This window comes from Taeniopygia guttata, chromosome 8 (assembly GCF_048771995.1).
Source record: "Taeniopygia guttata chromosome 8, bTaeGut7.mat, whole genome shotgun sequence".
In the NCBI taxonomy this organism is placed as follows: Eukaryota; Metazoa; Chordata; class Aves; order Passeriformes; family Estrildidae; genus Taeniopygia; species Taeniopygia guttata.
In genome coordinates, this window is record NC_133033.1 from 30952317 (window position 1) to 30978792 (window position 26476).

Sequence of the window (26476 nt, forward strand, 5' to 3'; positions counted from 1 at the left end):
TATGTTATATTACATTATATTAAGAGCTCATAATGGACAGGTTGGGAACCTTCACATCCTCACCACTGACCAGAACATTGCACTGCTCTGGTCAAGTGCTCTGGCACTTGCAGTCTAAGAAGCTCAAACATGGTATAATTGAATTTAATTAAATAAGCAACGTGCAAAAGACTTAGTATTTCCCCTCCAGCACTCTTGAGAAAAATGAAAATAAGCCCAAATTCAAAAGCAATTAAAAAAACCCACAAAACTGAAAGTAATTCAAATTGTTAATGCCCTAACAGCACAGTTACAAGATGCCTTGATCTACAAGGCTGAAAACCTCAGCTTGTCAAAAACTAAGACTAGTTCCAACAGCTGAGCATCCCTTTCTGGTTGCCTTTTGCTTGCCAGATGCTCAAGCCCTCAGGCTTCACACAGTGACGATGCTGACACAGTAAATGCTGATATTCCTTCTGGGCACATGACAGTGCCAGGCGCGAGGGAAACACCAAAACAGGAAACAAAGTGCCATCCTTTGGTCTCTTTTTGAAAACACTGAAACTGTATAAAGACCTGCCATGGGTATCAAGATGCCAAACCAAGTCCCTAATCCATCCCACCCGCTTTGAGTGCAGTTCCCTAAGTGTTTTGAGCACCAAACAAAAAAGCATTGGACTGAATCTCATTCTATACTAAGGAGGTGACAAAGCTGTTTGGCCAAAGGGCGTTTTTTGTATTTTTGACTGTTTGTTCACTAAGGAAGCTCAGTTGTTCCAGAACTTCTGTTCTCTCCTCCCACAAAAGGTATGGTGAAAGATTTCAGATTACTTAATCTGAATGATGATTAAGTAATCAATTTAATTATCAGGATTTTACATACAAATACTGCCAAATTTGAGCATATAGTTCCTCTGAAATTACTTCAACAATTTCATCAATTTTTAGCAGGAGGTGTTTTCAGGAGAACCTCACACAGAAACACTATTTGGCAAATCTGACCTGGTACAATGTCCTTTCTCAAGAGCATTATTCCTACTTACTCAAGACTTGGAGAAGTTGAAGTATTCCCCAGCTTTCATAAAATTACTTCTGACTGAGGTTAGTGAAAGTAGAAAGCCCAAAGGAGAGTCTGAAGTGGCTTGCAAGACAAGTCCACCAATGGTGCCAATGCTGCTGGTATGAATTACACAGGGCTGTAGGTAGGAAGGAAATACTGTTTCCCATTGGCAGTTTCTGACAACATTTGAGTAATTGTAAAATATTTGTCACCAAAGTTCTGGTATCTCTATCAGGTGGCCCTTTTCACCACAGTTACGGTATGTCCATCAGGTCACCCTGTCTGCAACAATGGGAGCTACAGTTCCAGTAGAACTGGAGTGGTCTGTACCCAGACACTGTTTAGCACCTGACAGAACAAGGGAGCTGAAGGAACTCTGACTGATTAATTGTTATGGAAACACCAAACTCACACAGGGCCCCTGCCTTTATTGGTGTGTGTGGGAGGGTGTCCTACCTCTTCACCAAGAGGGCAGTACCCAGGAGGCTGATCTCCACCTGAAGCCCCCTCTGATGTCAGGGCAGACACCGGCAGGTGACAAAGCAGCTCTGGGCCAATCCTCATTCCCAGCAGCATTAGAAACTTCTCCAATGCACATGGGCAAGGTGTGCTGGCACACTGAACTGCATGTCACCACTTTAAAGATCATGCTCTGTACCTCTAAAGTTGATCCCATTTTCTTACAGATTGGTCATATTACTTCAAGTTTTTCTTAGTAAAGAAACCCTTAGGAACCTGTGTACCTTAAAGCACCTGTCAACTTAAAGCAAAAGCTCTTTTACAAGTTAATCATATTAACTGATTACCTAGAACAGAACAAAGGAAGAGCAAGAAGAAAAAGTACTCCTCAAGTCACAAGGGCCTTCAGAGAACAAAAATGCTGTAAGGCAGTTGGGAACTAAATGAATACAGAGAAACAAATTTTTGGTGTAAAAAGTCATATAAAGACTGTATACACCATGCCCTGCTTCTGAACCTGACTCAGCATGGTGACAATCCCTCTTCCTCTGCCCATTTTATATCTGTTGGCATACACAGGATGCTGTTGAAGCCAGCCAAGAAAACTTTGGCCATCTTCAGAGCAAGGAGGCAAACACCCTGTTGCTCTGCCACTTGTCCATGTCACAGTGGCAGGCAGGATCATGAAGAACAGAAGTTTTGTAGACATCCCATTACCAAAAAGGACAAAAAAAATTGCAAATGATGGCTAAGAAAGATGGACGGATACCAACAATGAGCTACCAGCAAATCTGACTAGCTTGCCTCTTGTCCAGAAAAGCAGCAACTTGGGGGACCCCTGGATGAGTAGGATTCCAGTAGACTCCACCTTCAGCTCAATGTTTTACTGGCATGGAAATGGCTCAAAGTGGGACAGCATATTATAGATGCTGCCTTTGAAGTCTGTTGCAATCCAGGTCAACTGGTTTGCTCCAGCAATGTTTAAAAAAATTACAGTTTCTCCCCAATAATGAGGAGGCCCAACTTCCCTTAGAAAAAGTCTGTAGTAAGTCAGATCATTGGTCCAAATACTTGGAGGACACCTCTGTTTTTCTGTGATGACATGGCCAGAGCACCCCATTTTCACATCTTCACATGACACGCCCACGAGCGTGGCTTCAAATAGTCCAGGAATGTGGGCTGCAAAACATGGAGAGGCAGTAAATTAGTCACAAGCCAACAGCACCAGCTGCAGTATGAGCTGCTGAAATCAAACTTCTCTAACAGGAAAGATAAAACCACATTTCTGCACCCTACAGCCCTGTTCACCCCCTTCACTAAGCAGTGTCTGGAAGTGTAAGTATAGCCACAAGTTCTGTTACATCAGATAAACACTGGGCCTAGTAGCCTGTTGTATCAAGACACCAAGTAATTTATGATGGCAAACTCTTAATTGAGGAGAATCAAACTTAAAATAGAGGCTGCCAAAGGACACCTTTGGTTAAAACTGAAATCAGCTGGGACAGCAGGAAGTTTTATTTATAACAGAATCTGGTACCAAGAAAATGAGTTAAGAGAAAACACCACCAAACCCCCAGACTATCTACAGGTAACCACTTTTCACCACCACTCAAGTCTAGCCTGGGAGAGGCACAACAGGTAAGGCTTTTGTGAGCCTCCTCCAAAAGTTTCTCCTGACTTCACTGGCCAAGTGCTGCAGTTCCATTGCCACAGCCTAAATGAGGTCTAGCATATCCTCAGAACTGGGGTAATATCACCCTCAGTTTCAAGTAGTGAAATTCTACCAGCACAGAAGGAGCATTACTGAACACACTTCTGTTAGGCAGCCTCTAGGCTAATCCATCCTAAGGAATGGACGCAGCACACTGCCAGAATGGTCGGTGCCATTTAACTTCCACTCTTCCTGCACAGCAAAACAGGCCAGCCACGCCCACAGCTGGTTATCCCAGGGGAATAAGCAGGCACTCACATTTTCCGTGGGGCAGTACTGGCGGGCGTACCACTCCTGGCTGTAGAGGCAGATGATGACACCTTGGCCCAGGAAGAGGGAAGTCCACATGATCACATTCCAGAAGGGCCCTTTCCGACGGTCATTCAGGGTGAAGTTGAAGACCACTGAAAAAGGGAGGAATGAGAAGTATTATTCAGGAACAAACTCAAGATTCAAAAATCAAAGATGAACTGATTTTACTGGATTTTCCCCTCCTTTCACTTAATCTCTGGAGCAACATGGCTACTGCTTGAAAATCTTATTACCCTTGGCAACAGAGCAAATACTCTGAGCTGATTCTTACATTTGCCTCCAACAAAGTTGCCAACAAGCTGTGTGCCTCTGGGGATCATTATTATTTGTGTTACACTGGTCACCAAGGCATAGCAGGGGTATTCTAGAGTTTTAGAACTCTCTAACTCAAACCACAAAAAGAAATGCAAGAGCTCTAACTTCTAAATGGACTCTTCTGTTGGATTATATTCCTTTCTGATCCAGAGATGGGGTAACTGAGAGGTGTTTAAAAAACTTTTATTCTATTTTCAGTCTCATGAGAAGGGTGAGAATACAGATGTTATAATTCATGTAATCATAAATCCATTTCCCATGCTCTTCCTCACTGCAGTAGAGAACTAATAGTTTCCTTATATTATATAAGAATAGGGGAAGACTGATAAGCTGCTGACACAATTCAATTGCTGACAGCAATTCAACAACAGCCTGGCAAAGAGGAAGCAGTGCTGTTAAACTGTGCAGTGTCACAGAAGAGCACTGTACATATAGATCTTTCTTCCTTGCCACCAAGACCTTTGGAAGCCCCAAGCTTTCAAATCCTCAGTGTGTATATAGGTGTGTATCTCCTGAGCTGCAAAAATCCATTCACAAAGCTTGGACTCACAACTGCAACCCTTGGGCAACAATACCGTTAGTGCTGAGGGCACTGCTGGCATCGTTATCAAAAACACAAAGCATGCTTCTCTAAAAAAGCCACAAACCCCACAGCCACTCCCACACTCTCTTCCTTGGAGCTTACCTCCAAAGCATGTAAACAGGCAGAAGAGAACTGGATAGAAGAAGCCAAAGCAGATGCTGAGGACATACTCGTGCACAGCAGCTGACACGGTGAAGACAGACAGCATGGCTGCTGCTCTGAACTTCTTCCCAAAAAACTGCAAGAGAGAAGAATGCCAAGTATTAGGAGCTATTCTGCTGTGGTTTTAGCTTGGTTGTTGCAACACAATGAATTTTCTTCCCTGAGCTAAGAAGGTTCTCCTCCAGCCAAGAGGCACGTGTGAAATGCTAAGTGCCTTACAGAACTCCTCAGGGTTTAGGTATTTCTCTTCAGGTATATTTTGGGTTCCCTGCATTAGAACTTGTGCTCAGCCCACTCATTAAATACCTACCACAGCTTATGAAAACAGTGCAACATGAGTTCTGACTGCTGAGGCAGTCTCTGCGCTCCTGCATCCCAGCCCCACATTTTGCACACACTAAGGACTTGGAAATGAGCAATGGATCTCTGTAAAAGCACAGTGGCTCCCCACAACTGCTGACATGAAACATTTTTATGCTTCTAAAACAGACAGGGATGCTGCATCTTGACAAATGTAGTGTTTTGCCCAGTATTTGACTGTTTAATTAACAAAAGAATACATCTGCTTGTTACTCACCCAAAGGAAGTCCCTGTAGGCATAATAATAGAGCCAGTCATGTACCACCACGTTCCAGGTTCTGTAGTAGTTTGCATAGGATGTGGAATTCCACCAGTCCTGAAAGCACAATTGAAAGACTATAAATCTAATTAACTATAAAAACACTATAGAGGACTTTTCTAGGATATCAAATTGAAAAACATTAAACAAAATAATACCAAGCTAACATAACAATTTGAGCAAGCTTTCCATCACACTTCCAACATTCTACTTGGAGTATTAAGGTCTGGTTTTATCCCAAACTGCAGTGGCTGATGTGATAAAAACAAAAAGAAGGCTAATGGAGCTGTTGGGTAGGTCTGGTGGCTGCTTTTGTTTGAGCACAGGGTGTTTCACCTTAAAGCAACTTGGATTGCCAAGCAGCAACCAAATCTGTTCTACAGCAGAGCAACAAATTTAAGCCTTAACAGCATAAACCAAGCAAATTCCCACGACTGCTTTGTCTGGTAGAACAGTCTTCAGTTTTCTCCTCTTTTTTTTCCCTTATGACAATGATTTTCAGAAGCTTTATGAACTACAGCTCCTGCTTCTCACCTTGTAGAACATCCTGTCTGCAAAGCGCAGCATCTCGGCAAACGCGTTGAGCCAACAGTGAAGGAACGCAAAGAACACCAGGAAGAGAATCAGTACACCTGGAAACAAGGGACAGCCACATCAGTTTTGTAGTGTTTTCTCTCAGCCACAGGGAAGAGTTTGTAGTGTTTGTAGTGTTTTCTCTCAGCTACAAGCAAGAGGACCCAACACAGTCAAAAACTGTTCTTACAGGCACTAACACAGATGAGCTCTACTCTTTTGTAGAAAGGTAGCACAACAGAATTTCAGTTTCTCACCACACCAGGCCCTGCTCACCCCAGAGGGCAACAGCAAGGCTGCCCCAGAGCCTACAGCTTGATTTGAAGACAGCTAAAGTCAAACCCAGCTTTTATTTTGTATTGATGATTTTGAAGTTTTACCCCTTAATGCTGCAGTCTGCCCACAAGATCTCCTTTGTTGATCTCTGCCTGTCATGAATGCATCTCAAATGAAGCACTTCTCCCTTCCATAGAGATGAAAGACACTCATGGATCTGGGCCTTACCTGGCAGGATGGAGTTGAAGATGCAGAGGACCAGCCCTCGAAGGTTGAAGGTTTCCTGACTACTGTTGCGAAACTGAGGAATGCAGAGTCTCACAAAGATGTAGTAGGCATAGAAAAGTGAGCCAAGCACCTGCAACAAAAATACCCCAAAACTTGACTTCGTAACAGGAACGCACAATTAACACATCACCACTTGCCAGCTCTAGGAGAGAGCAGCAGCTGCCAACACAAGGCAAAATTATTTATTTTACACTGCTGCCAATCAACTTCCCCAAGGATCCAGGCGGAAAGAAAGCCACAGCAATCCCTGGAGCATGCTGACAGCCAGCAGCAAAATCAACTTCTCTTTTCTACTACAGCAGCTGTCAGATTTTCCCAGTCCTATCAACTCACACGTTTTGACACAAAAAATCCATGTCACTGCCAAAGTGCGGAAAATACCCTTGATCTACATCCAAGATAAGGGCAGAAATAATTAAAAATACTTACTGTAGTTAAATCTAATATTAAAGCTTATTTTTATTTTATTCCAAAGGAGACATTTATAGGCCAAAGCACCTCAGGCTTTCTCTGGTTCAAGAACTGATATTGTGGATGTTGAGGTCAAAATGCCAGGCACTGTTGAAAATACCCTGATGTAAGACAGGTGTGCCCTGTCATCCTTTGTCTAACAGCAAGCAGCCAAAGGCCTGTTCATGCTGCCCTTTTTATTTTGTTTTGCTCTTTAAATGCATTGTGTGACAGCAAAGGTTTCAGTCACACAAATCCATTACTTGCAAACACAGCCACAAGAAGCTACTGAAGCTCATGGCCACAAATATGAAAAACCAGTCAACCTTGAACTCAAATAAGCGCTGAGGATTTGGACTCCAGGCCTCATTATTTCAAAATTGCTCTGAATATCTGCAGAGAAGAAGCTGTGTCCAGGCATTACAATCAGGGTGAAGAAAGAGGGCATGGGTGTTGCTCTACACACACAAACAGGTTTTTTTATCTGGAGGGTTGTTTAAGCAAAGACTTTTTTTTTTTTTTTCTTTCTTTGGCACAATCATTAGTGCAGCAAGATCACAGTTTATTTGTTAGTTGCTGGAAAGTATTCTTTATTGGTAAGGCCATGCCAAGTAGAGTGATTTAATGCCAAAGAGAGCTGTTGAGCAACACATCTTAGACGGTCTCCAGGAGTGTATTCTGCAGAAAACTGCTCCACTCACCTGTGCAAACTTGGTAGCTACATATCCCCATCTTATCGTGGGATTCCTAGGAAGAAGAACAGGATATCATAGCTAAGTAGGACCTCAAAGCAGCAAACCCTTCCCTTCAATTGCTTGAAGGATTTTACAATTTTACTGATGTATTCTCTGGAAAAAAAAAAGGCTTCTGAATTCCAGAATTCTTAATCTCCTGACGTTTAAGGGATGTCTGCCCAAATTGCTGGTTCATCACTTTCAACTACAGCAGAACTCCAGCAATTCCAAAAATGGGAAGGTATCTGGAAGGCAGCACTGTACAGCTCTGTAGAGGTGGGGATCTGCAGACAGCTGTGTGAAGGACTGCTGACTTCACACAGCCAAAGTGCAACCCAGCAATGTGCAGAAGAGTTTGGGAGTTCCCACTTAAGAAGGCTTCAGCCTCAAACTCAGTGACAGGGCTGCTTATTAGCACCACATAAAACACACAGGTTCCTATTGAAGAAACTGTTTATCACTACATAATCTGCAGTAAGTTGTTAATTAGTTTAACTTCACGCGAGTTTCCCAAAGAAATAAAAGCAGAACTCCATGAGCAAGTCCTGCCCTTGCCAGCTTAACCACATCTTTATGAAAGCTCTAACTCATAAATTGATCACAACCAGGGGTGCTTAATGCTGGCTTCAGTTTTCAGCCTGCTTTAGTGTTCTATTGTTGCCCACATTACCTGGGGTAGTTGTCTCTGTAGATGAGGGTGGGAGCAAAGAGGAAGTACAGGTACTGAGAAATTCTGGGAATATGTACTGTGCCTGGGAAGAGGGGGAAATAAAAACCAAAAGCAATCTTTTTACTGGCAGTTCAGTTTCCCCCAGTACCCTTTCAAAAAACAGAACCCTTCTCACTTCAGAAACCTCAGTGTGGTAAAGGTATGGGATTTGCAGAGAGTAAAACAAACTCGACCTTTCAGATGGTGTGCATGAAGGACAGTTAGCAAGTGAGGGTAACCACCTATCTGCTAACACCTTGGTATCACATTTTCTTTCCTATCAACACATGGGTTCAGGCCAGTCAGCTCTAGCATGCCTTGCTTAAAAGACCTTTTGTTTTATGATTGCTGTCACTTCAACTAGAGCACTGAGCTGAAGGCAGTCTGCAGGCAACATCTAGACACCTTTTACTCCTAAAAGCAGAAACAGGGAATCCTGAAGAACTAAGACTTAAGATCCAGAGAGGACTTGAACATGAACAACAGTCTAGCCTGTTGTCTAATACAACTGAATACAAATGAAAAAGTTCAAGCTGATATTATGATGCAAAACCTTCAAACTCCCCATCCAAAGTCACCAATTGAAATCCCACCTCTCCAGCTCATGAGGGCAGCTCAAAGCAATGGAAGGAAAGCTATAGCTGGCTATGTAAAATGAAGCAGGGCAAGCTACTCACCAGACTTGTCCTTCACTGAGGACAGGACTCTGGGTACATTCTCCCGGATGAAGGAATGAGCCTTCATAACCAGACGAACCTGTAAGGCCAAGAGAAGAGCAGCTCAGTGCTCTCATTTTCACAATCTTCCAGTGACAACTGGATCAAGCATTTTACAGCAACACCTTCAGCATCTTGGTTTCTTTCCCATTTAGCCCTTTTACAAGGAAAGGGTTACTTCCTCTGCCCACAAGCCTGTTTAACTGACATGAATTCCAAGCTCTGCAAGGGGAAACATGCAGCAGCAACTATGACTCAGGAGAGTCAAAACACATCTCATCTACACTTGCAGGACCACCACATACACAAGGACTCTGAGTAACACCATCAAGTCACTAATTAGCTAACACTAACTTAAAATTGAAGGGAAGCCCCTCTCCATTTCAGCAGGCCAGGATATTTCCAAGTCTAGGTGTCTCTTTGAAGTTACACATATTGTATAGCAATTATCACTACTTGGGTGTAAGGTGGTGCCCCACATGAACAGTCCACGGCTGTCAAGCAGGTTTTTCTTTTAATTTTGTTTTAATACCAAAGAACCAAAAGTTTGGCCAGTCAAAAGTTAATTCTTAAAAGTCATCCTTGTTTTAACCTGATGGACTGACCAGACCTCTACTTTTGCACTCTGCTCCTGCTCCCTGCCACAAAAATAATTCCACTTCCAAACAGGTCCTGATGAGAGCCAAGACACTTGCTTCTTGAGAACAGAAATGCCAACAGGAACCACTTCTTGACAACATACTTGCTTTTTTTGGGTTTTGTTTTTTAAAGAGGAACTTTACGGCTTCCTTGTGGACTATGGCACAATATGTTCTTAAAATTTGTTTTAAGCAGTTCGCATCCCTAAGACAACCAGAAACAAATGGGTAAAATCCACAGTAAAATCTTAAATACTAGGTAAAAACCCACAAGTGGTTTCCAGGTCAAAATGAAGTTTATTCTCTACTCTTTCTTATTAGATTTGCTGTATGCAACTGTCATCAAGTCTCAGATGCAGTATCCACAGCCTTGGCTTAATTTAATTAAGAAAAACAACATTTGACTTCTTTAGGAAGAAATACCCTTTCCACTTGGAAAATAAAATTCAATTCAATGTATCCTAGGATACAGAGGATGCAGGGTAAGGACTTACCTGTTCCAGTATTACAATGAAGCGGGAAGCTGGAGGCAGGGCATAGGCTACAGCAACATAGGTTGGTCCAAACCCAAGCCCAGCTATTTGGAAGAGTGTGAACAGCATCCCATAGAAGAAAGAGTGGATTGCACGATGGGAGGAACTGGAATAGCCTTGGGCCCACCAGACAAAAAGGTTGTATGGAATAACTACTGTGGCACTGAACATGCACAGCCAAGCACAGAAGACAACTGGGAACTTTCCAAAAACAAAAACCAGAAGATCAAATCCAAGGACCAGCCTAGAAGGAACAAGGAAAGAGAATTTTTGAGCATCCTTTCTTTGATTAGAAATACTTCTACTCCATTAAGTGGCTACAAAACAAAGCTTCCAGATTATAATTGTTTGACAGTCTAGATATAAGTGACTGTGGAAATTTCAGCTCAGGGCTGTCTGTGGCAGCTTCAAGAGGCCACCCTCAAGTATCCCAGAAAATAAGAGGAGGACTCATGCCATCAGTGCTGTCAGGCACAGCTTACCTTCAAATCCCACAGGGTTTAAGCACATCTCTAAGATCAGCATGTGCTTTAAGAGTAGGCTCAAGCTCATCCCTCCTAAGAACCAGCACGTGACTGAAGAATCCACTGCTGGACCAGGGTCCACGAGATCTTTTGGGGAGCCCTCCCAGGACATCATCACTACTGCACTGAAACTCAGGTCTTCCCAGAGGTTTAAGCCTAAAGAGGCTTCTTTCCTGCCTCTACAGGTATGGGGTATTTTAACACCCAGCACTCAAACCTAGTATAATCCTTTTCCGTGGGCATTCCACGTGGATTCAGTTTAGAAGTTACCCAAAAGGCTCAGGGTCTTTAGAAGGTCAGTCCGAGTAAGACCAACTGGTGTGCACCAGGTGCTTTAGTCCATTAATCAAGCTTAAAACATAAGGACATAAACAAAAGACTGATCAACTTCACTGCCTCTCACTCATCAGAGCTTACTCCTATAATAAACAGCTCTTCTAAACTAAGACCAAAGAAGATAACAGTACAAAATACACCAACAAAAGTTATTCCTTCTCAGGAAGGAATGAGGTGGAGGCTCAATTGCAAACTGGATCCAATTACTAGGTCTAGCTAAGACCAAAGATATTATTTTTAAAGTTGTAAGGGTATCTAGCCCTAGTTGATTTTAAGGTAAATACCCATTGTCCCACAATGTCCACACACTGGTAAGTTAGGATCAGCTAAACAACACTCAATAGCAGACAAGCCTATTGTTAGACTAAAGTGACAATGATTATAATCAAGATATAGCTCTGGCTTTGTACACTGAAGAGCAGATAAACAGCAAGATAAACACGTAATCCTGCTTGTGTACATGAGATACAGCTTGCCAAAATACTATTTAAGCAACAAGTGAGGAAAGCAGTCTTTCACAATCTGGCTACCTGCTAAGCACTATCTTAGCAGAGGCTCTGCCAACATCCTTGAGATTTTTCCCCAGGAAAAACAAAGTTCTATTTTTATTTAAGTACAAGTACAGTGTTCCAGAACTGTCGTTTTTAAACAGAGAAAGGACTGCTGAAGTATTTAAAGTTTTTCTAAACAGAGTCCTTCAACAAACACAAGCAGCTGAAAGCTGCTGTCTCACTAAAGCTGCTCAACCAAAGTATTCCACATTCCCTTTTGCCAGCCTCATGATGAACTGAGCACGTTAGGCTGAACTGTATGGCTACAATTCTCACATAACAAACACATCAGTTAGCAGTGGTTTCCTAATATCCAGCTTTCCAATTTGAAATGGTCATACCCTCTCAACACTTCCAACAACACCCCAAGAAGGATTCCCCCTTCTTTCTGCACCATTCTGCAGTTTCACATGCATCTCTGGAAGAGCTATTCCCAGCCCTAATCCCTGTCTTTCCAAGGCATTCTTACCTTCCTTCATCAATGAAGTCTACTAGAAGTGTACTGAGGATGAAGACGATGAGAAGAGCGATGAACATGTGGTAGATTGTCCTGATGTGACTCACTTCAAACAGCTCACTAAGGGAGAGACCAGAGTTAAGGCACCACTGGGGTGCCACAGACACAGACACTTCCTCAGCTTATCCTCAGACAAAGGATAATTAGCCATGATCCCAGTGGTACTGAGAGGGCTGTAATTAAGGTTTATATTTGCAAGATGTAGTACAGATATTTTAGAAAGAGAGAAGCTTGAACAGATTAACCCCCATGGATTTGAACATAAGACTGTGGATCGTGGCAGTGAAAGTACATCAAAGCAAAGGCTCATTAGTTTGCTATCAAGGGTATTTTCAGTGAATTTGATGAAGTTACTCACTCCAAGAGGGACCTCCTGGCAGTAAAGATTTTCCCATGTTCTGGAGGGGCCCTCGAATTCCTGCAAACGAAGAAGATTTGACATTTGAGACAAAAAAGGAAATAAAGCTTCCAGGAAACATAATCTTCTTATGGCAACAGCTTAAAAGGAACTTACTTGGCTTTGTGCAGTTCCTTCTCTGCACAGGAAGCTGGGAAAAGGGAGGCTGGAGATGAAGAATCCAGGAGTGCCGATTTTGCCACCAAACTGTTCACAAACTCTGTGAAGTGACTGTCCACCTCCTTCATGAAAGCTGGCTTCAGTTGCTGACAGAGTAAAAACACAGCAGTAAACTGTTTAACTTGCTAGATACATTTTCCTGAAATATTTATATTCCTTTTTATCCTGGAGCAGGACAGAGCAAGGCATCAAGAAAACATTTCTGTACCATGTACCAACAGCTGGAGCCTACTTAGATAAGACTGGGCCTTATCCTGGCCTGTTCACACACTTTTGAATAGCATTTATCTTCTCCATTAGGTTCAACACAGAATTGTTCTAGCCTTTTACAAGACTTATCAGAGTTCTGAGAATTTAGTTCTTTAATGTTTAGTCCTCAAACACTAAATGTGATGGAGCACAGCTAAGAGCCAACCTCTGAGCTCCTGAACACTCTGCCAGACAGCCATCACCTTCAGCACAGGCAAAAGGCAAGTTTCAAGAAATTATTTAAAATCTAACTGCATCTTATGTTTTGTTTTCTTAATGCAAGTGTTTACAAGCCATCTTTGTCTGACCATCCTTTGACTGGGATTTTTCCAGTTTGCCTCCAGATTCAAGGTGCAAGTCTTCCTACATGATAATTACATATCATCATTTCATCTGCTTTTCCTACTGATCAGCTGCTCAAGAAACACAGATGTTTCCCAGATCAGAATTCCCAACTCCTATCTACTTTCTCATCTTGAAGGTTGAAAAGGAAAAAAAAAAAAAAAATCAGTTTTCAAGGAGATTTCTGGAGAAGAGAGGGTTGTGTGGAGACCTCACAGCACCTGCCAGGTGCGAAGTGGATCTACAGGGAGGTCAGAGAGGGACTCTTCATGAAGAACTGGAGTGACAGGACAAGGGGCAATGGCTTCAAACTGGCAAAGGGTACGTTTAAATCAGGTCTTAGCAAAAAATTCTTCCCTGTGAGGGTGGGGAGACCCTGGCACAGGGTGCCCAGAGAAGCTGTGGCTGCCCCTGGATCCCTGGACATGTCCAAGGCCAGGTTGGATGGGGCTTGGAGCAATCTGGGATAGTGGAAGGTGGCCCTGCCACGGCAGGGGGTGGAGCAGGATGATCTTTAATGTCCTTTCCAACCCAAGTTATTCCACAATCCTATAAAATGCATTAACAGATGAGGTATTCTTACAAAATGTGACAACAGCCAAGTTAGTTTAACTCTCTGGCAGAAAATACAAGACAATCTGAAGTGAGACCACATAGAAGCAGAAGACCCTGAAGTCACAGTGGATCAGAACTCTACATTCCTTCTACTTTATAGTGGTCAGATCCAGAGAGATCTCTTGAAACAAAAGCAGCAGATGGGGAAGGAGCAGATTAATATTTAACTTTTAAAAACATTTTTCTCCTATTTGGCAGCTTCCAGAATAGACTAAATAAGCCTTCCCAGTGCTTCACAAAATTCTTAGGATCTGGCTACTTTTAGATATTGCTTTCCTGGGAGGCAGAAGATTGTCTCTACAAGAGACATGAACTTGTTCCTTTAAAATCAGGAGAAAAAATATAAACAACAAATATTGAGTACTTGTGAATATAACCTGTAACAGAAGACACTGGTGCTCTCTGGTCCAGCCTAATTTTACAGCATACATGCATATATCCCTACAAAAAAGTCAAATAGAAATTGCTACTTCTGTTGGAGTGCTCAAATTTCCATGCTAAACAAAGCACTATTCATTCCATTAAAAAAAATATATATTTTTAATAGTGTCTCTCCATTTTTAGCCTAATCTCTCATCAAGTGAGCTTTTAGCAGATGGTATTTCCTTAAAGTACCTCTTCCCTTTGGCTGGCACTCTGCTGAGATTGCCTCCTCCTAACACAGCCCTCCAGGGCCAATACCAACACATGTATGTTTGGATTGGGAGAGCAGGGCATGAGCTCTTAATAGATTAAATCAAATACAAACCAGAGTATAGACCCTGCAGTAATTGTAACTAACTGGAATTACGAACCAAAAACCCTTGAAAGAATGCTATGCCAGCAGAAGCTGGCCAATAATCAAATTTGATGGCAAGTCAAAGAAACTTAGGGAAGTAAGCCTTACTTGTAAAGTTGCAACAGTTCCCCAGAACTTTACTCATTCTAACAAATTGAGTAATTTTTGTCACTGACACCTGATAACACCCAGCCCTGACCTACTGACAGAACACACCCTTCTCAACTCCCTTTAGAATTAATAAAGGACTGGACTTTTAGACTGCAGATACTTGAAGACCTCCTATGCACGAGTAACACCCAGCTCCTACAAATCCCATTTACACCTTGACCAGGCTTTCCACAAGTCAAGCATCTGCCTAGAATTTAGATACCTATCATAGAAAAGGTAAACTGTAATCCCAGCCTCTGTTCGCTGGTTCTCACAACAAAAGGGCCCAGCACTCCAGGAATTCTCAGGTATTTTGCAGTAGGGTGTTTTTTTTACCCCTCAGCCTTGAGGCATCTGAGAGCTGCATAACGCAAAGCTTAAAATCTGAAAATCTGATCTCCCTGTGCTTAGGGAGAAACATCAGCAATTAAAACACCAGTGGTTTTCTACGATTTTCTTTGTGGGTAAGAAAACTTACTCTATGAATTGTGTCTCAAAGCTGGTGACCAGGAAAAAAAAGAAAAGGAACAAGAGACACTCCTGAAGAAAGAAATCCAAGGCCAAGTTGTCCCCTTGCAACCAGCTAGTGCTCCCTGGAACTTCCAAAGCTACTTGTGCTGTACAGTGAAAGCTTTCTCCTGCAAACACTCACTGCCAACACAGTGATTAATGACTGTTCTGTCTGCAGAGAAGTTACCAAGCTTGATCTCCTGTTCTCAGTAAGGATAAACAGGATAAGACAACAGGCAAAATAAAAATCTGAGCTGACTACCCTTCTAATGGACTGAATTTAAGGAGTTCAGCAAAAAAAGCAGCACCTTTTGCAGAAGACTATTTAAAGACACCTCAGTTATACCTGTTATAAATGACACACCACCTATAGAGGTAGGGAGAAAATGGAAAAAAAGTGAAACAGGAAAATATCTCAATGGTGCAAGGTATTTTTCTCTGTCTTCTAAGTATCCACTCCCTATTATTCATGTTAAGCTGGCAATTAGATTACTTCAGATTTTCCAGGGAATTTTCTGCAATAAAATTATGCAAGAGTGCAGGGCAATTTGCCCTGAAGAACACAGGTGCCACAAAACAATGGTTAACAAGGAGGGTGCAGTTCATTGTTAGCCAATTTCATTTAATTTGGACATAAATCACCTTAATATAATCTAAGACAAAGGCAGCCCACACAGATGCAGATGGTGCCAGAAACACCCAGTGCTATTTTCTATGAGGATATTGTTCAATGACAAAAAGAATGAGACTAAAGCTCAGGAAGGTCATCTCCACAGCCAGGGCAGCAAAAGCTGTGAGGTGCAAGCTCCATGCTGCCCTTTATTCAATGGATAGCAGGACACAGAGTATGTTAAAGGCTCAATATGCAAGCAGACTGGCTAATCATCATACTGCCAAAAGTTAGTGGTAAGGCAATTTCCATTTTATTTACAAGTTTCAAAGTTCATTCTTATCTTTGGACTTCAAACTATTGGGGTCAAGTAAGACAGATCCTCATTACATAAGACAACCCCTCTTGTGCTAAGTGGGAGAGAGAAAGAGGGCTGTGGAAAAGTCACTGCACTCAATCTAGGACTGAATAGGGCTATTTGTGTTCCAGGGCTAGTGACTCTCCAAAAGACTTCCAGGGTCAATTGTCCTGCTCCCCACCACAAGCAAGTATTATGGTTTACCTCAGCTTCTGCTATGAGCTGCATTTTCCTCGTTACCACGTGGTCCACATCAACCCAGCCTAAGGAAAGAAAGCAAATACTGAGTATTTTTTGTTGCATGTCTGAAAACAGAAAAAGCACAGCATACACTAGTTCAGACACCAAGTTTTCAATAGCATTTCTAACTTCTAATAGGGTCCCACTAAATTCAAATCAAAGCTGCAGGAAGTTCATAAACTGTATTTTAGGATATTTTAGGATCACAGCACTGTAAGACAGTCAACAGCTGAGAACATGCTGGATTTTATTTTTCATCAGCAACTCTGCAAATTTATCCAAGGTCCCTAAACATATTCAGCCTTGAAGCAGCAATCAGAATGACCCTTAGAAGGTCATTTCCAAGTGTGCTGATTTTTTATCAGAGTTTTATCTTAATCAGACATAAACTTAGTTTGTTTGGATGCCTCTACATTGCCAACAGACAAGGCAGTCAGCCACAGGTATTAGTAAAATACCACTATCAGCTCTAAGACAGGCTGAATGGCAAGTTGGACAGTTATCCTGTGCTCAAACCTGGCTATTCCCACTTCTTTTATCCCCCAGGAGAAGTGCTAGCTATCAGTGTGACTGTTTATTTAAACAGTCAGGTTTAACATGCCATCAATATAATAATATAATTTGACTTCTGTAATTACTAACACCATTGACCAATAAGTAAAGCCTCAAATGCCACCCTTCTTTCACATTCAAAACTACACATGTGAGATGCCTCTGTAACATCAAGAGGAACAACAGCCACAGGTCAGACATTTCAGACTAGTTGTGTTTTAGGACAAGCACCAGCTGGTGTTTCACTTCTCCAATAACTACAACACAGAAGATAACGTTATTTAAAACAGAGAGTCTTGCACATGAAGGAAAATCAAGATTGAAGCAGCATCCATCCCCCTAAAATACCAGTCAGAGTGAAAAGACAGCAGCAACTTTGCCTTGTTCACATCCTTTGGCATTTATAGCTACAGCACCACCTTACACACCAACACACAGCCAGCATTACAACTTGCATGTTTGGTTTCTAAGACAACATTGCCAATTTTAGAAAAAGAAGGTACTAAAGTGATTCCCTAATAAGATTCCAGAGAAGCATGAGCTAACAGATTTGCTGTAGAGGTGCCAAAGTTGTGCTGCTGTGACACAAGAAAACAGACTGAGAGCACTATCACAGTGCATAACATGGCCTGCTTGTATGTGCACAGCCTCCACACACAAAGCAGTTTCATTTTCAGAGCAGGAAGTGCTTCTGTGCTGCTCAGGAGCCTCAGTCAGCTTGTTTGAACAACTGGTTTTAAGTAGTTTTGGTAGGCCTGCTTCAGAGGTGACTCCAATTCCAGTACTGGAAAAAGAGTACAACAACAAGTAAAACAAGAAACTTTATCTTCAGTGAAGCTATGATCAGTTGTTACCATTAATTCCCCTTCCCACTGACTAACCAGGAATTTTTATTCTTGTCAGTGGTCAAGAATTTTGGCTTTTTCCTATCTGCTATACAAGCTATAGATTTAAGGACAGACCAGCAACAACTGCCTATAACTTAGCAGACTTCTGATGTAACAACAAACAAGGCAACCGCTTAACAGCATTGATTTTACCTGCATCCAAGATCCGTTTTTACAAAAATAGAACTCCTGGTTGCTAAGCATCTCACCTCCAAGACAAAAAAAAAACCAACCAAACACCTCAGCATTTAAGCTCATTGCGCCGTTACATTTGCAGAACAGCAGCAGTTTGGAAAACAATTTAAGAATGTAAAATACCCTTGACCCACTAAGCTTATGCACTTTGCTGGTCTCGAATAGGTTCTCCCCAAACATATTAAAAAAAATAAATTGTTTCACAAGCAGCAGAACTGTATCCCCTTCAGATGTTCTCAGGGGCTCTACTCCTTCATTGTGCCACTCCAAATTGTATCCCTGGCCCACTCCTTCTATTACTACTATGGGAAGAACCACCTTCAGCTGACTTGATGGAAAGCAGAACAGAGCTGCTGAGCTCAAAGAATAACAAACCTTACCCTTAAAAAAATCTAGGAATTTGTGTCCCTTACCCAGCTGCCAATCTTCAAGATGATATCAAGTTTGCTTGAAGCCACCCAACAACAGCCAAAGAGAACAGGACACATGGGACTTAAGGAATTGCATTATGTCCTTTTAAAGACAAGCTAAAAATAAAATAGCCAGTTCTTTGACCATATATTTCCTGTCAGATCTTGCCCTCAAACCCTCAGTCATTAAAAACTCACATTAAAAACTACCCAAGCATGGCTCACTTTGGAAATAAAACACCCTCTTAGACTACAAGGCCTTAAAACTGGGTATAGCTTTACATATACCAAATGTTCAGCTTTAATGGTTGTACAAGAAATAAGGACAGTCTCCGACCTGCTGATGCTGTAATTATAAACTGGAATTTAAACTGTCCTCCTGTCATTTTAGTTTCCCTCATACTAGTGTACATGCGCAGAAAAGATTAGAAACACAGCATCTTTTAATAGGTTTTAAAACCAAGATCTCCATGGCTTCAATCTAAGCAACTCATGACAAAGTGAACTCACCTGTGAGCTTGTCTTTCTCAGCACAAATTCTTCTGTAGAAGAAAACTCACCCCAAACCCAACCCATTCTGCTGTATTTCATCACCCCATAAACCCAGCTGTGTCACAAGACAGATACCAGAGAAAAAGCACATAATCTTTAATCACTCAGCTTCCCTTGCACAAGACACCACTTATGCTCTGTCAGGTCACTGGAGAAGAGATTCATCACATGATTTTGGGCCTAAAAGGAAATGTGCACTATTGAGAAGTCCAAATCTTCACTTTCCTTTGACCCTGCAAATGAAGCCTGGATCCCTCTGTATCACTTTGGGATTGCAACAGCATCATAGAAAAATGGACTCAAGGCTGCACTATACAAGGAGGCACATCTTTGCCTTTAAAAGAAGTTGAGGTATGCCTTAAGAAGACAGAAAATATATTTAAAGTAATGAGAAAGTTGTCTTGAAGACTAGTATGAAATAGTGGCATATTTCAGAGGAGGCTTAAGCATGGTTTCCTTTGGAAGAGCTTTGTTCACAGGGAGAAGTTTTTTATTTAATGGCCTTGGGGTTCCCTTCCCATCAGCAAGGACATTAACAAGATCTTTAGAGGCCCACTGGTCTTGAGCTTGATCCTTCTAGAATGTGACTCCTCTGCACAGACCAAATTCCAAGCAGGTTCAAAAGCCAAGAAGAAAAAAAATATTGAACAACTGTAAGCTTTGTTTCTCTTTGAAAACCAAGCCAATTAAAAAAAAATCACCTGAAGATTGAGAAAGCTTCTTAATCGTTGAGAAGTTGAGCAACTAAAATGTCACAGGATTGACAAAGTACATTTTCTAAAGGATCTTCTTGTCCCTTTTTCAACCCACTCTTGTATATTTTACAGATAAGTGATATTTGAAATGGGTAGAGCAGAGAATCACTCACATGATGTTGGGGCTGCAGCTTGGGATCCAAAAAAACCCAGCTTTGTCATTTCTTGATAAGATAACTTCCCATTCAAGAGGTTAAAGCAACACAGGCAGAAGGATTTCATTACTGTTAGTCACCTGGATTTAAAGGCCCCCTCTCCAAAAACACTAGAGATGTTATCAGAAGCAAAGCAATATTAAAGCCAATCTAGTGCAGGGCTACTGTAAAGAGGGGAGGAGTTCCATATTGCTACAATACAACACACATTAATAATTTGATACTAATGAGCCCTTATTCTTACTTATGGTAATTTATTTGGCCACTCAGCAATTAGAGGCAAGTTATGACTAGACTCATATGATCTGTCTAAAGAATTCACAGGCCATAGGTCACTGCGCTGCTGGGCAAGTATTTAGCTTAAAAAGTCAGTTCTGCAGGGACGTGGAATCCAAACAACCTCTTCACTAGCAGGAAGGAACACCAGCATTCTCTACATTATGCTACCACATCCACAGGCTCTTCACAAGAAACTGCTGAGCCTTCACCCAAACCACAGGTTCCAAAACATGACAGCCCCTAGAGTTACCAGAATCCACTTAGACAAAACAGCTTTTTATCTATCTCTCAGAAACACATCCCAGATACTCAGTTCAAGCAGCTTAATCCACAAGAAGAAGCCTGTTGAAACACTGAACACTCATTGCTGTGAGTCATGCAGTAAAGGCTAAATCTTTCCAAATTGCTCCCCCTTGGAGAGCTCTCTCCTCCTCCATCCCCCTGTAGGCACACAGTTTGTGCATCACCATGAACTTCTGCACCAGAGATGATCGATAGTAACCTCTCACTGGAAGATAATATCCCTTTCCAAGATCAGCATTATCAGTCAGGCTTACTTACACCAAACAGATAATGCCACATAGCTTGTTTGCAGATCAGCCTCCAGAGACACTTCCAGTCCTTGCCTGATAGCTGGGCAAACAAGAACAGACCCCAAACCCACCTTTTTACTGCTCTGAACACGCTATCTGAGCATTTTAGAGACATTCACGTGCACACTTATGATCCATGTCCTCTCTAGCCTTTTAAGATCTGTCCATGCAGTTTCTGTTAAACTCATTCCAGGTGACTGGTACAGTCTGACACAAATATCCCATTAGGCAGAGCAGTTTTATATTTCTCTATGTATCTCCTGCTGAAAACATATAAAACTAATCTTATTAAGGAAGCCTGGCTTTGACAGAGGATTATTGCCACCTAGATCATCTGCTGACTCTAATCCACAAGCAAATTAGTTGTTTAATTACAACTCTGGAGCTAATTCAAGGAAGAGAAATTATGTATAAGACTAAAGTCCAGCTACTCTGTCAAAGTGAAATTGCAGGCTGAATATTTACAAGATAGAAACAAATCAAGGCACAGAAGTTGGCCATCTCCAAGTTATGAGTATTTCCACACTTCCATAAAATTTGGTGTACCTGAGTAAAAACTATTTGAATCTTAGAACCCAAGCAATGAGACAATCTTCAGAAGCACTGCAGAACCCAGAAACAAAAATAACCTCAACTGTACAAAAGGAAGAATCAGACCTACTGCAGCTCTAAAGCCAATACATGTATTAAAATTATTCCTCTAAGCAATTTCAGATCAGCCAATGGATTTGAGTTTTAATTAAGAAAGGATCAAGGGCCCAAAAACTTCTAGAAACAAGTCAGCTGGCTCTCGACACCTCAACTCTTTCTGTAGAAAGCAAATTGTGCTTGCTATAATCAGAGAGGATTAAGGGTGGGTAACCACATTAAAGGTTTAGTTTTTCTATGGCAATAACTACCACAAACATGCTACAATATCTACTTCTGTAGATTCTTGGCCTGGCTAGAAGCTCTGCAACAAACATGCATTTTGTCTAAAACTCTTCATAACACCCAGCAATAAGTTGTTACAATATAAAATAGCTGTTGCCAGACAGCAGATCATTAGCCTCACACTGCCTTTGTGCACATCAGCACTAATGTCTTAGAAACAGCTATTCAGGACAGAATGGCCAGGACAAAAGAAAGAAAAAACATCTATGCCTACTCCTGAGAAAGTCTCCCACCTCAGTCATTAAAATCCTACCTAGTTACACAGGCAGCCTGGACTACATGAACAGGCCACTGTCCGCAGCTCAGGAACACTCCAGCTTCATAAACCTTCAACCTTTGGGTCACAGAGCTGCTGATTTAACTCCCCTGTACAGAGGAATTCCTGACCAGAGGGATGCATCTTTCTCCCATGCTTCAAGGCATCAGATTCAAGCCTCCTACCTCCCTGTGTTATTCCTGTTGTCACCAACACTGAGCCAAGAAACACCTCTGCTCAATTGGCAGCAACCTTGGCAGGTAAGATACACTCAAGCCTTGACTAACCAGGATTCCTCCCTGCTGTCTTTCACTGCAATTTGTGAGGGATTTAAACCACACTGCACTGTTCAAGCCAACCCACCAGGCACATGGAACCTTTCAAGAGATCCACCCCAAGACGCTTGTTTGCTACACACAGCATCTCACCTACAATGAGGTTTTGCCACATCTCAGAGGTGTTAAAATGAACGGCCTGTAAAGACAGACACACCCACCCATAAAGTCCTAATTATCACTGCTCTATTTATTACTTACCCTGCATTCATTACAATTAAGGAATTTCCACACATGAAAAGGTTAAAGTGGTAGAACTCTACTCCCAAGCCCAGCATCACTGGATTCCAGTAGACACCAACCCCCTGCAATTTTCTAATACAGTCCCATTTGAACCAATTAAAATTATGTGCCACCAAAATCTTAAAATCCCAGTTCTCCAAGCAGCTCGTGCAATGGTTCTCTCCAATGCATTTCATTTTCAATAACAAATCTGACTTGTCCTAAACTTAAACATGCTCCAACTTCCATTTCAGTTGAAAGAAGTACTACTGAAATAGTGATGATATCCAGGAGCATATCAGTAAGAATTATCTCCTTGAGTCACTGGCACCAGGATTTTGGCTCTTGTACTTACATGGCACATTGTGATAACCTACATCAGCTTTTTGCTTAATCTATCTCACAAAGAGAAAGGGAACAAGCTGCAGTTTCATCTCTAACCTCCCTATCACAGGCTGGAATGTGGTACAGCATAAGCCAGGAATTAGAGGGTCACAGGCAAAACCACTCATAGTGCCACACAACTGTCCCTGCAACCTAAGGGACAGGGCATGGCAGCATTGATCCTTCCACAAAGCCAACTTTAAGCCACATAACTTCTAAGGTGACCACAAAACAAATGAACAGACAGCTGTTTATTGTTCAGTTTTCTGGTAGCCAAGATTTAGTCTGAATAAAAGGGAGCTGTCTTGACATGAACAGAATCCCAGAGCATCATTCTCTGTGCATCCTACCTCCATCTGTATGTCAGGTGGACACAAAACCTTTGCCTGCTGTGTTAAAGACCATTTTCTTCCTTCTTGAGAAGTCACATACTTAAAGGTTGTAAAAGAAGTGAGATGAAGTCCCAGAAAAAGCATTTACCAGGATTACTCCAAAGTGTTGCCAGGAGGCATTTGCACCATTTACAGCACTAATGAATCTCTTCCTCCTGTGACAGTTAAACACTGTTTTAGATCCCTGCAAGCACTGCAGTGCACAGCTGCTGAGGGAAAGCTCTGCAGGACAGCACCCCAAACAACCCACACCTGCTGAAGGGATGCAGCAGGGACACAGGGAGCTCCACCTCCAGCCCTTGCAGAGACAGAAAAAACAGAACTGAAGGAGCAAAGAGGCACATCCATGAGTAGAAAGAGCACCTTAAAGGAAATCACATGCCAGAGATGCAACCAGTGCTGAGCCATCGAGTCTCACCATTGCTTGAGTTTTGAAAGGACCTCTCGCTCTCAGGTCTCCTCTGTGTTTCTTCATTCTCAGGGGTCTTGGAGGTTGCAGTGGAGCCAGACTGGCGTTTCCTTACACAGTCATCACCTGCCATGGTTACTTAGCTAGATAAGAAAAGGAGAGAAATAATTAGTAACAAAAATGTCACTTATTGTTCAATAATATATTTACATAAAGTTAGACTTTCTTCCCCTCATTATGAATTCAGAGCCAGGATAGAGGAAATTCAGCACACACTTGAATTAGTCATTTACTGTTGGTCACACTTCCTTTCCCTTACTACAGGCAGTACAGGAACAAAGTAACCATGTTCCCCTACCAGAGTTGTTCCTACAACCATCTCAAAACATCACCCCACAACATGCTCCTTTCCCTACGAACTTTATTACTACTTAAAATAACTTAAGCTTTTGCAACATCTTTAAAATAACAAACAGCCCTTGCAATTCTTTCTGACAGCCAGGTGGACATCCAGACTTGTCTTCCGTGAGCTGTGGCAGGTTTACTTTGTGGAACCTCCAGCAATATTTGATCTGAGCCAAGCCCTTTCCTTGTCAAGTTCTCAGCTGTTGCTGCAGGAGCAGCTTCCTCAATGGATCCTTGCATTCTGCTTGGCCGGACAGTGATTGCATTGCAAACCAAAGAAAAACAGGAAGAGAATCAGGTTTGAGCTACACCAGTTCCAGTGACAAAGGTCACTGCTGGGGACAGAGCTGCCAGCAGGGAACACCTGAAGCACCACATGCAGGATGAAAACAAAATTCTCAGCTAATGAGAAGTGGACAAGGAGACTAATTTGGTCACAAAGTGCTATCCCAGAACACTCTCCATAAAATGCATCTCAAGAATCTCTTGGCCACGTAGCTAACAACCAGGGACAATTTGCAGATTTTTTCCAGAAAACCTCACAGGCATGTATGTAACCACATTTTCAAGCTTGATATAGTTTTCACCTTGGCATAAACTCTGCAGCAGATGTGTTTAGCTGCTAGTGAACAGCATACATGCACCAGCACGGATGAGCTGTTACAGACAGGCCAGGAAAACCCAGGAACTGGTGAAAAAACAAATTAAGGATGGATTACCTCAGAATAAGGAGGCTGGCACATCTACAGAAGGGTAATAAAACTACGACCAGAGCTTTTCAGAACTCAGCTTCCTGTGTTTGTCCCTCTAGTAGGGGAGTCTCGTATTCTCCTTTCAGGCTACACAGCATACAGGGGAGAAACACCAGCCACCATCAAACAACAAATCAATAATTGGGCGAGTTTTCCAGTTCAAACAGAAGACCAAAAGTTTAATTCTTGTCTCGGGATACTTTTCACCTTCTTCAAGAGTTAGGAAGGCATTCCTTCCTCACTGGTGCAGAGTAGTTACAGTATCTAACTGAAAGCTTAACAGGAGGAAGCCTAACAGGGGGGAAGAAAAGTCATGTGCGGCATGAAATAAAATTTAAAGCAATCAACTTAAAGCGTTAACCATTCAGATAGGTTAATTTATCCCAGCACAGCTTTTTCCACACCGAAACACAGTCTGCTAGGGGAAATCTATGAAAACATTTTCCTAATCTAGTTCCCATATGAACAGAGGTGCAGCATTACAGTACCTAAACAATTATTACCACATCAGAGTCTAAAGAGGGCATCAGCCCTTCCCTCCCAACTCTACTAGAGCCAAAACATTCACGACACAATGCCAGGATAACTCCAAAATGTTCTCCAGCCCCCTCACAAGAGGAAATCGCTCCTCACAATTAGTAAACAATCACTCCTTTCACCCCACTCTGAGGATATCCACAACTGCAGATGAGTTTCTAGAGCTACAAACCCATTAACAGATTTCCTAGCAGAAACTCCCTGATTTCACTGGTATCTGATTTACGGTACTCGCAAAGGGCTCAGAGCCCTTGAGCTTCTCCCTCTTCCCTTTCGACAAAATGGTAATTAATCAGAAGATGCCTTGGGAGGAAAGCAACACTTTACAGAAGTCCATCTTTGCATTTCAAAAGGCTCGGTGAGGAACAGCTAAGAATCACGGAATGGTTCAGGCTGGAAGGGACCTTAAAGATCACCTAACTCCAAACCCCTGCCTCCAATACCAATCACACGAAATAACAACCTTAGTAAGACTTTCAGCTCTCAAAAGTTTTCCTTCGAAGACTGTTGGCCCTCGGGCATAGCCCCAACTCGCAGACCCGGACCCTCGGTACCTGCAGGGCGAACCAGACAGGGACCAAAACAAAGTTTAAGGTCACTCCACAAACCAAAGTTAAGGTCATTCCACAGCTCATCCGCAACGCGCACAACACCCGGCAGGAAAAGGGTTTTTTTTTTTATCCGAAGCCTGAGGACATCGCTGGGAGCTGCCCAAAGCGCTGCCGAGGCTCCGAGCCAGCCCCTGCCCCGCTACCTCCGCGCACACCCCCGCGCCTCCGCCGAACCCCAGCCCCGAGCGGCTGCGGGAGCCGCTTTCCCCGGGGGCGGGGCGGGACGGCGCGGACACGTTTCCGCGGTCGGGGCGGCCGCCAGCCCGCGGAGCGTCACCTCAGGGGCGGCCGAGCCTTCCTCCTCCTCCTCAGCGCACCACCGCCTCGCTCTGCCCGCTCCCGCCCGCTCCTCCCGCCGCGCCGCCGCCGCCGCCTCTTCCCGGGGCTC

The 26476-nt window shown here is 42.6% G+C and overlaps 1 protein-coding gene across 3 annotated transcripts; it reads right to left on the reverse strand.

The window, feature by feature from the left end:
- SOAT1 (sterol O-acyltransferase 1) lies at nt 1-26476 on the reverse strand. Of its 3 annotated transcripts, none has more exons than XM_002191681.7 (16): nt 26366-26476; nt 23793-23926; nt 16439-16497; nt 12560-12708; nt 12404-12463; nt 11998-12105; nt 10079-10361; nt 8908-8986; nt 8192-8273; nt 7489-7534; nt 6278-6407; nt 5735-5832; nt 5159-5257; nt 4522-4657; nt 3468-3613; nt 1-2677 (listed from the first exon to the last, which is right to left on the reverse strand). In XM_002191681.7, the coding sequence occupies exons 2-16, from the start codon at nt 23914-23916 to the stop codon at nt 2621-2623; spliced, it is 1656 nt and encodes a 551-aa protein (XP_002191717.3). In that variant the 5' UTR covers nt 23917-23926; nt 26366-26476; the 3' UTR covers nt 1-2620. The 3 variants fall into 3 exon arrangements, with proteins under 3 accessions (XP_002191717.3, XP_072789063.1, XP_030135451.2); XM_072932962.1 differs by having other exon boundaries at nt 23738-23926; nt 26366-26435; XM_030279591.4 differs by lacking the exon at nt 26366-26476 and adding an exon at nt 26086-26204.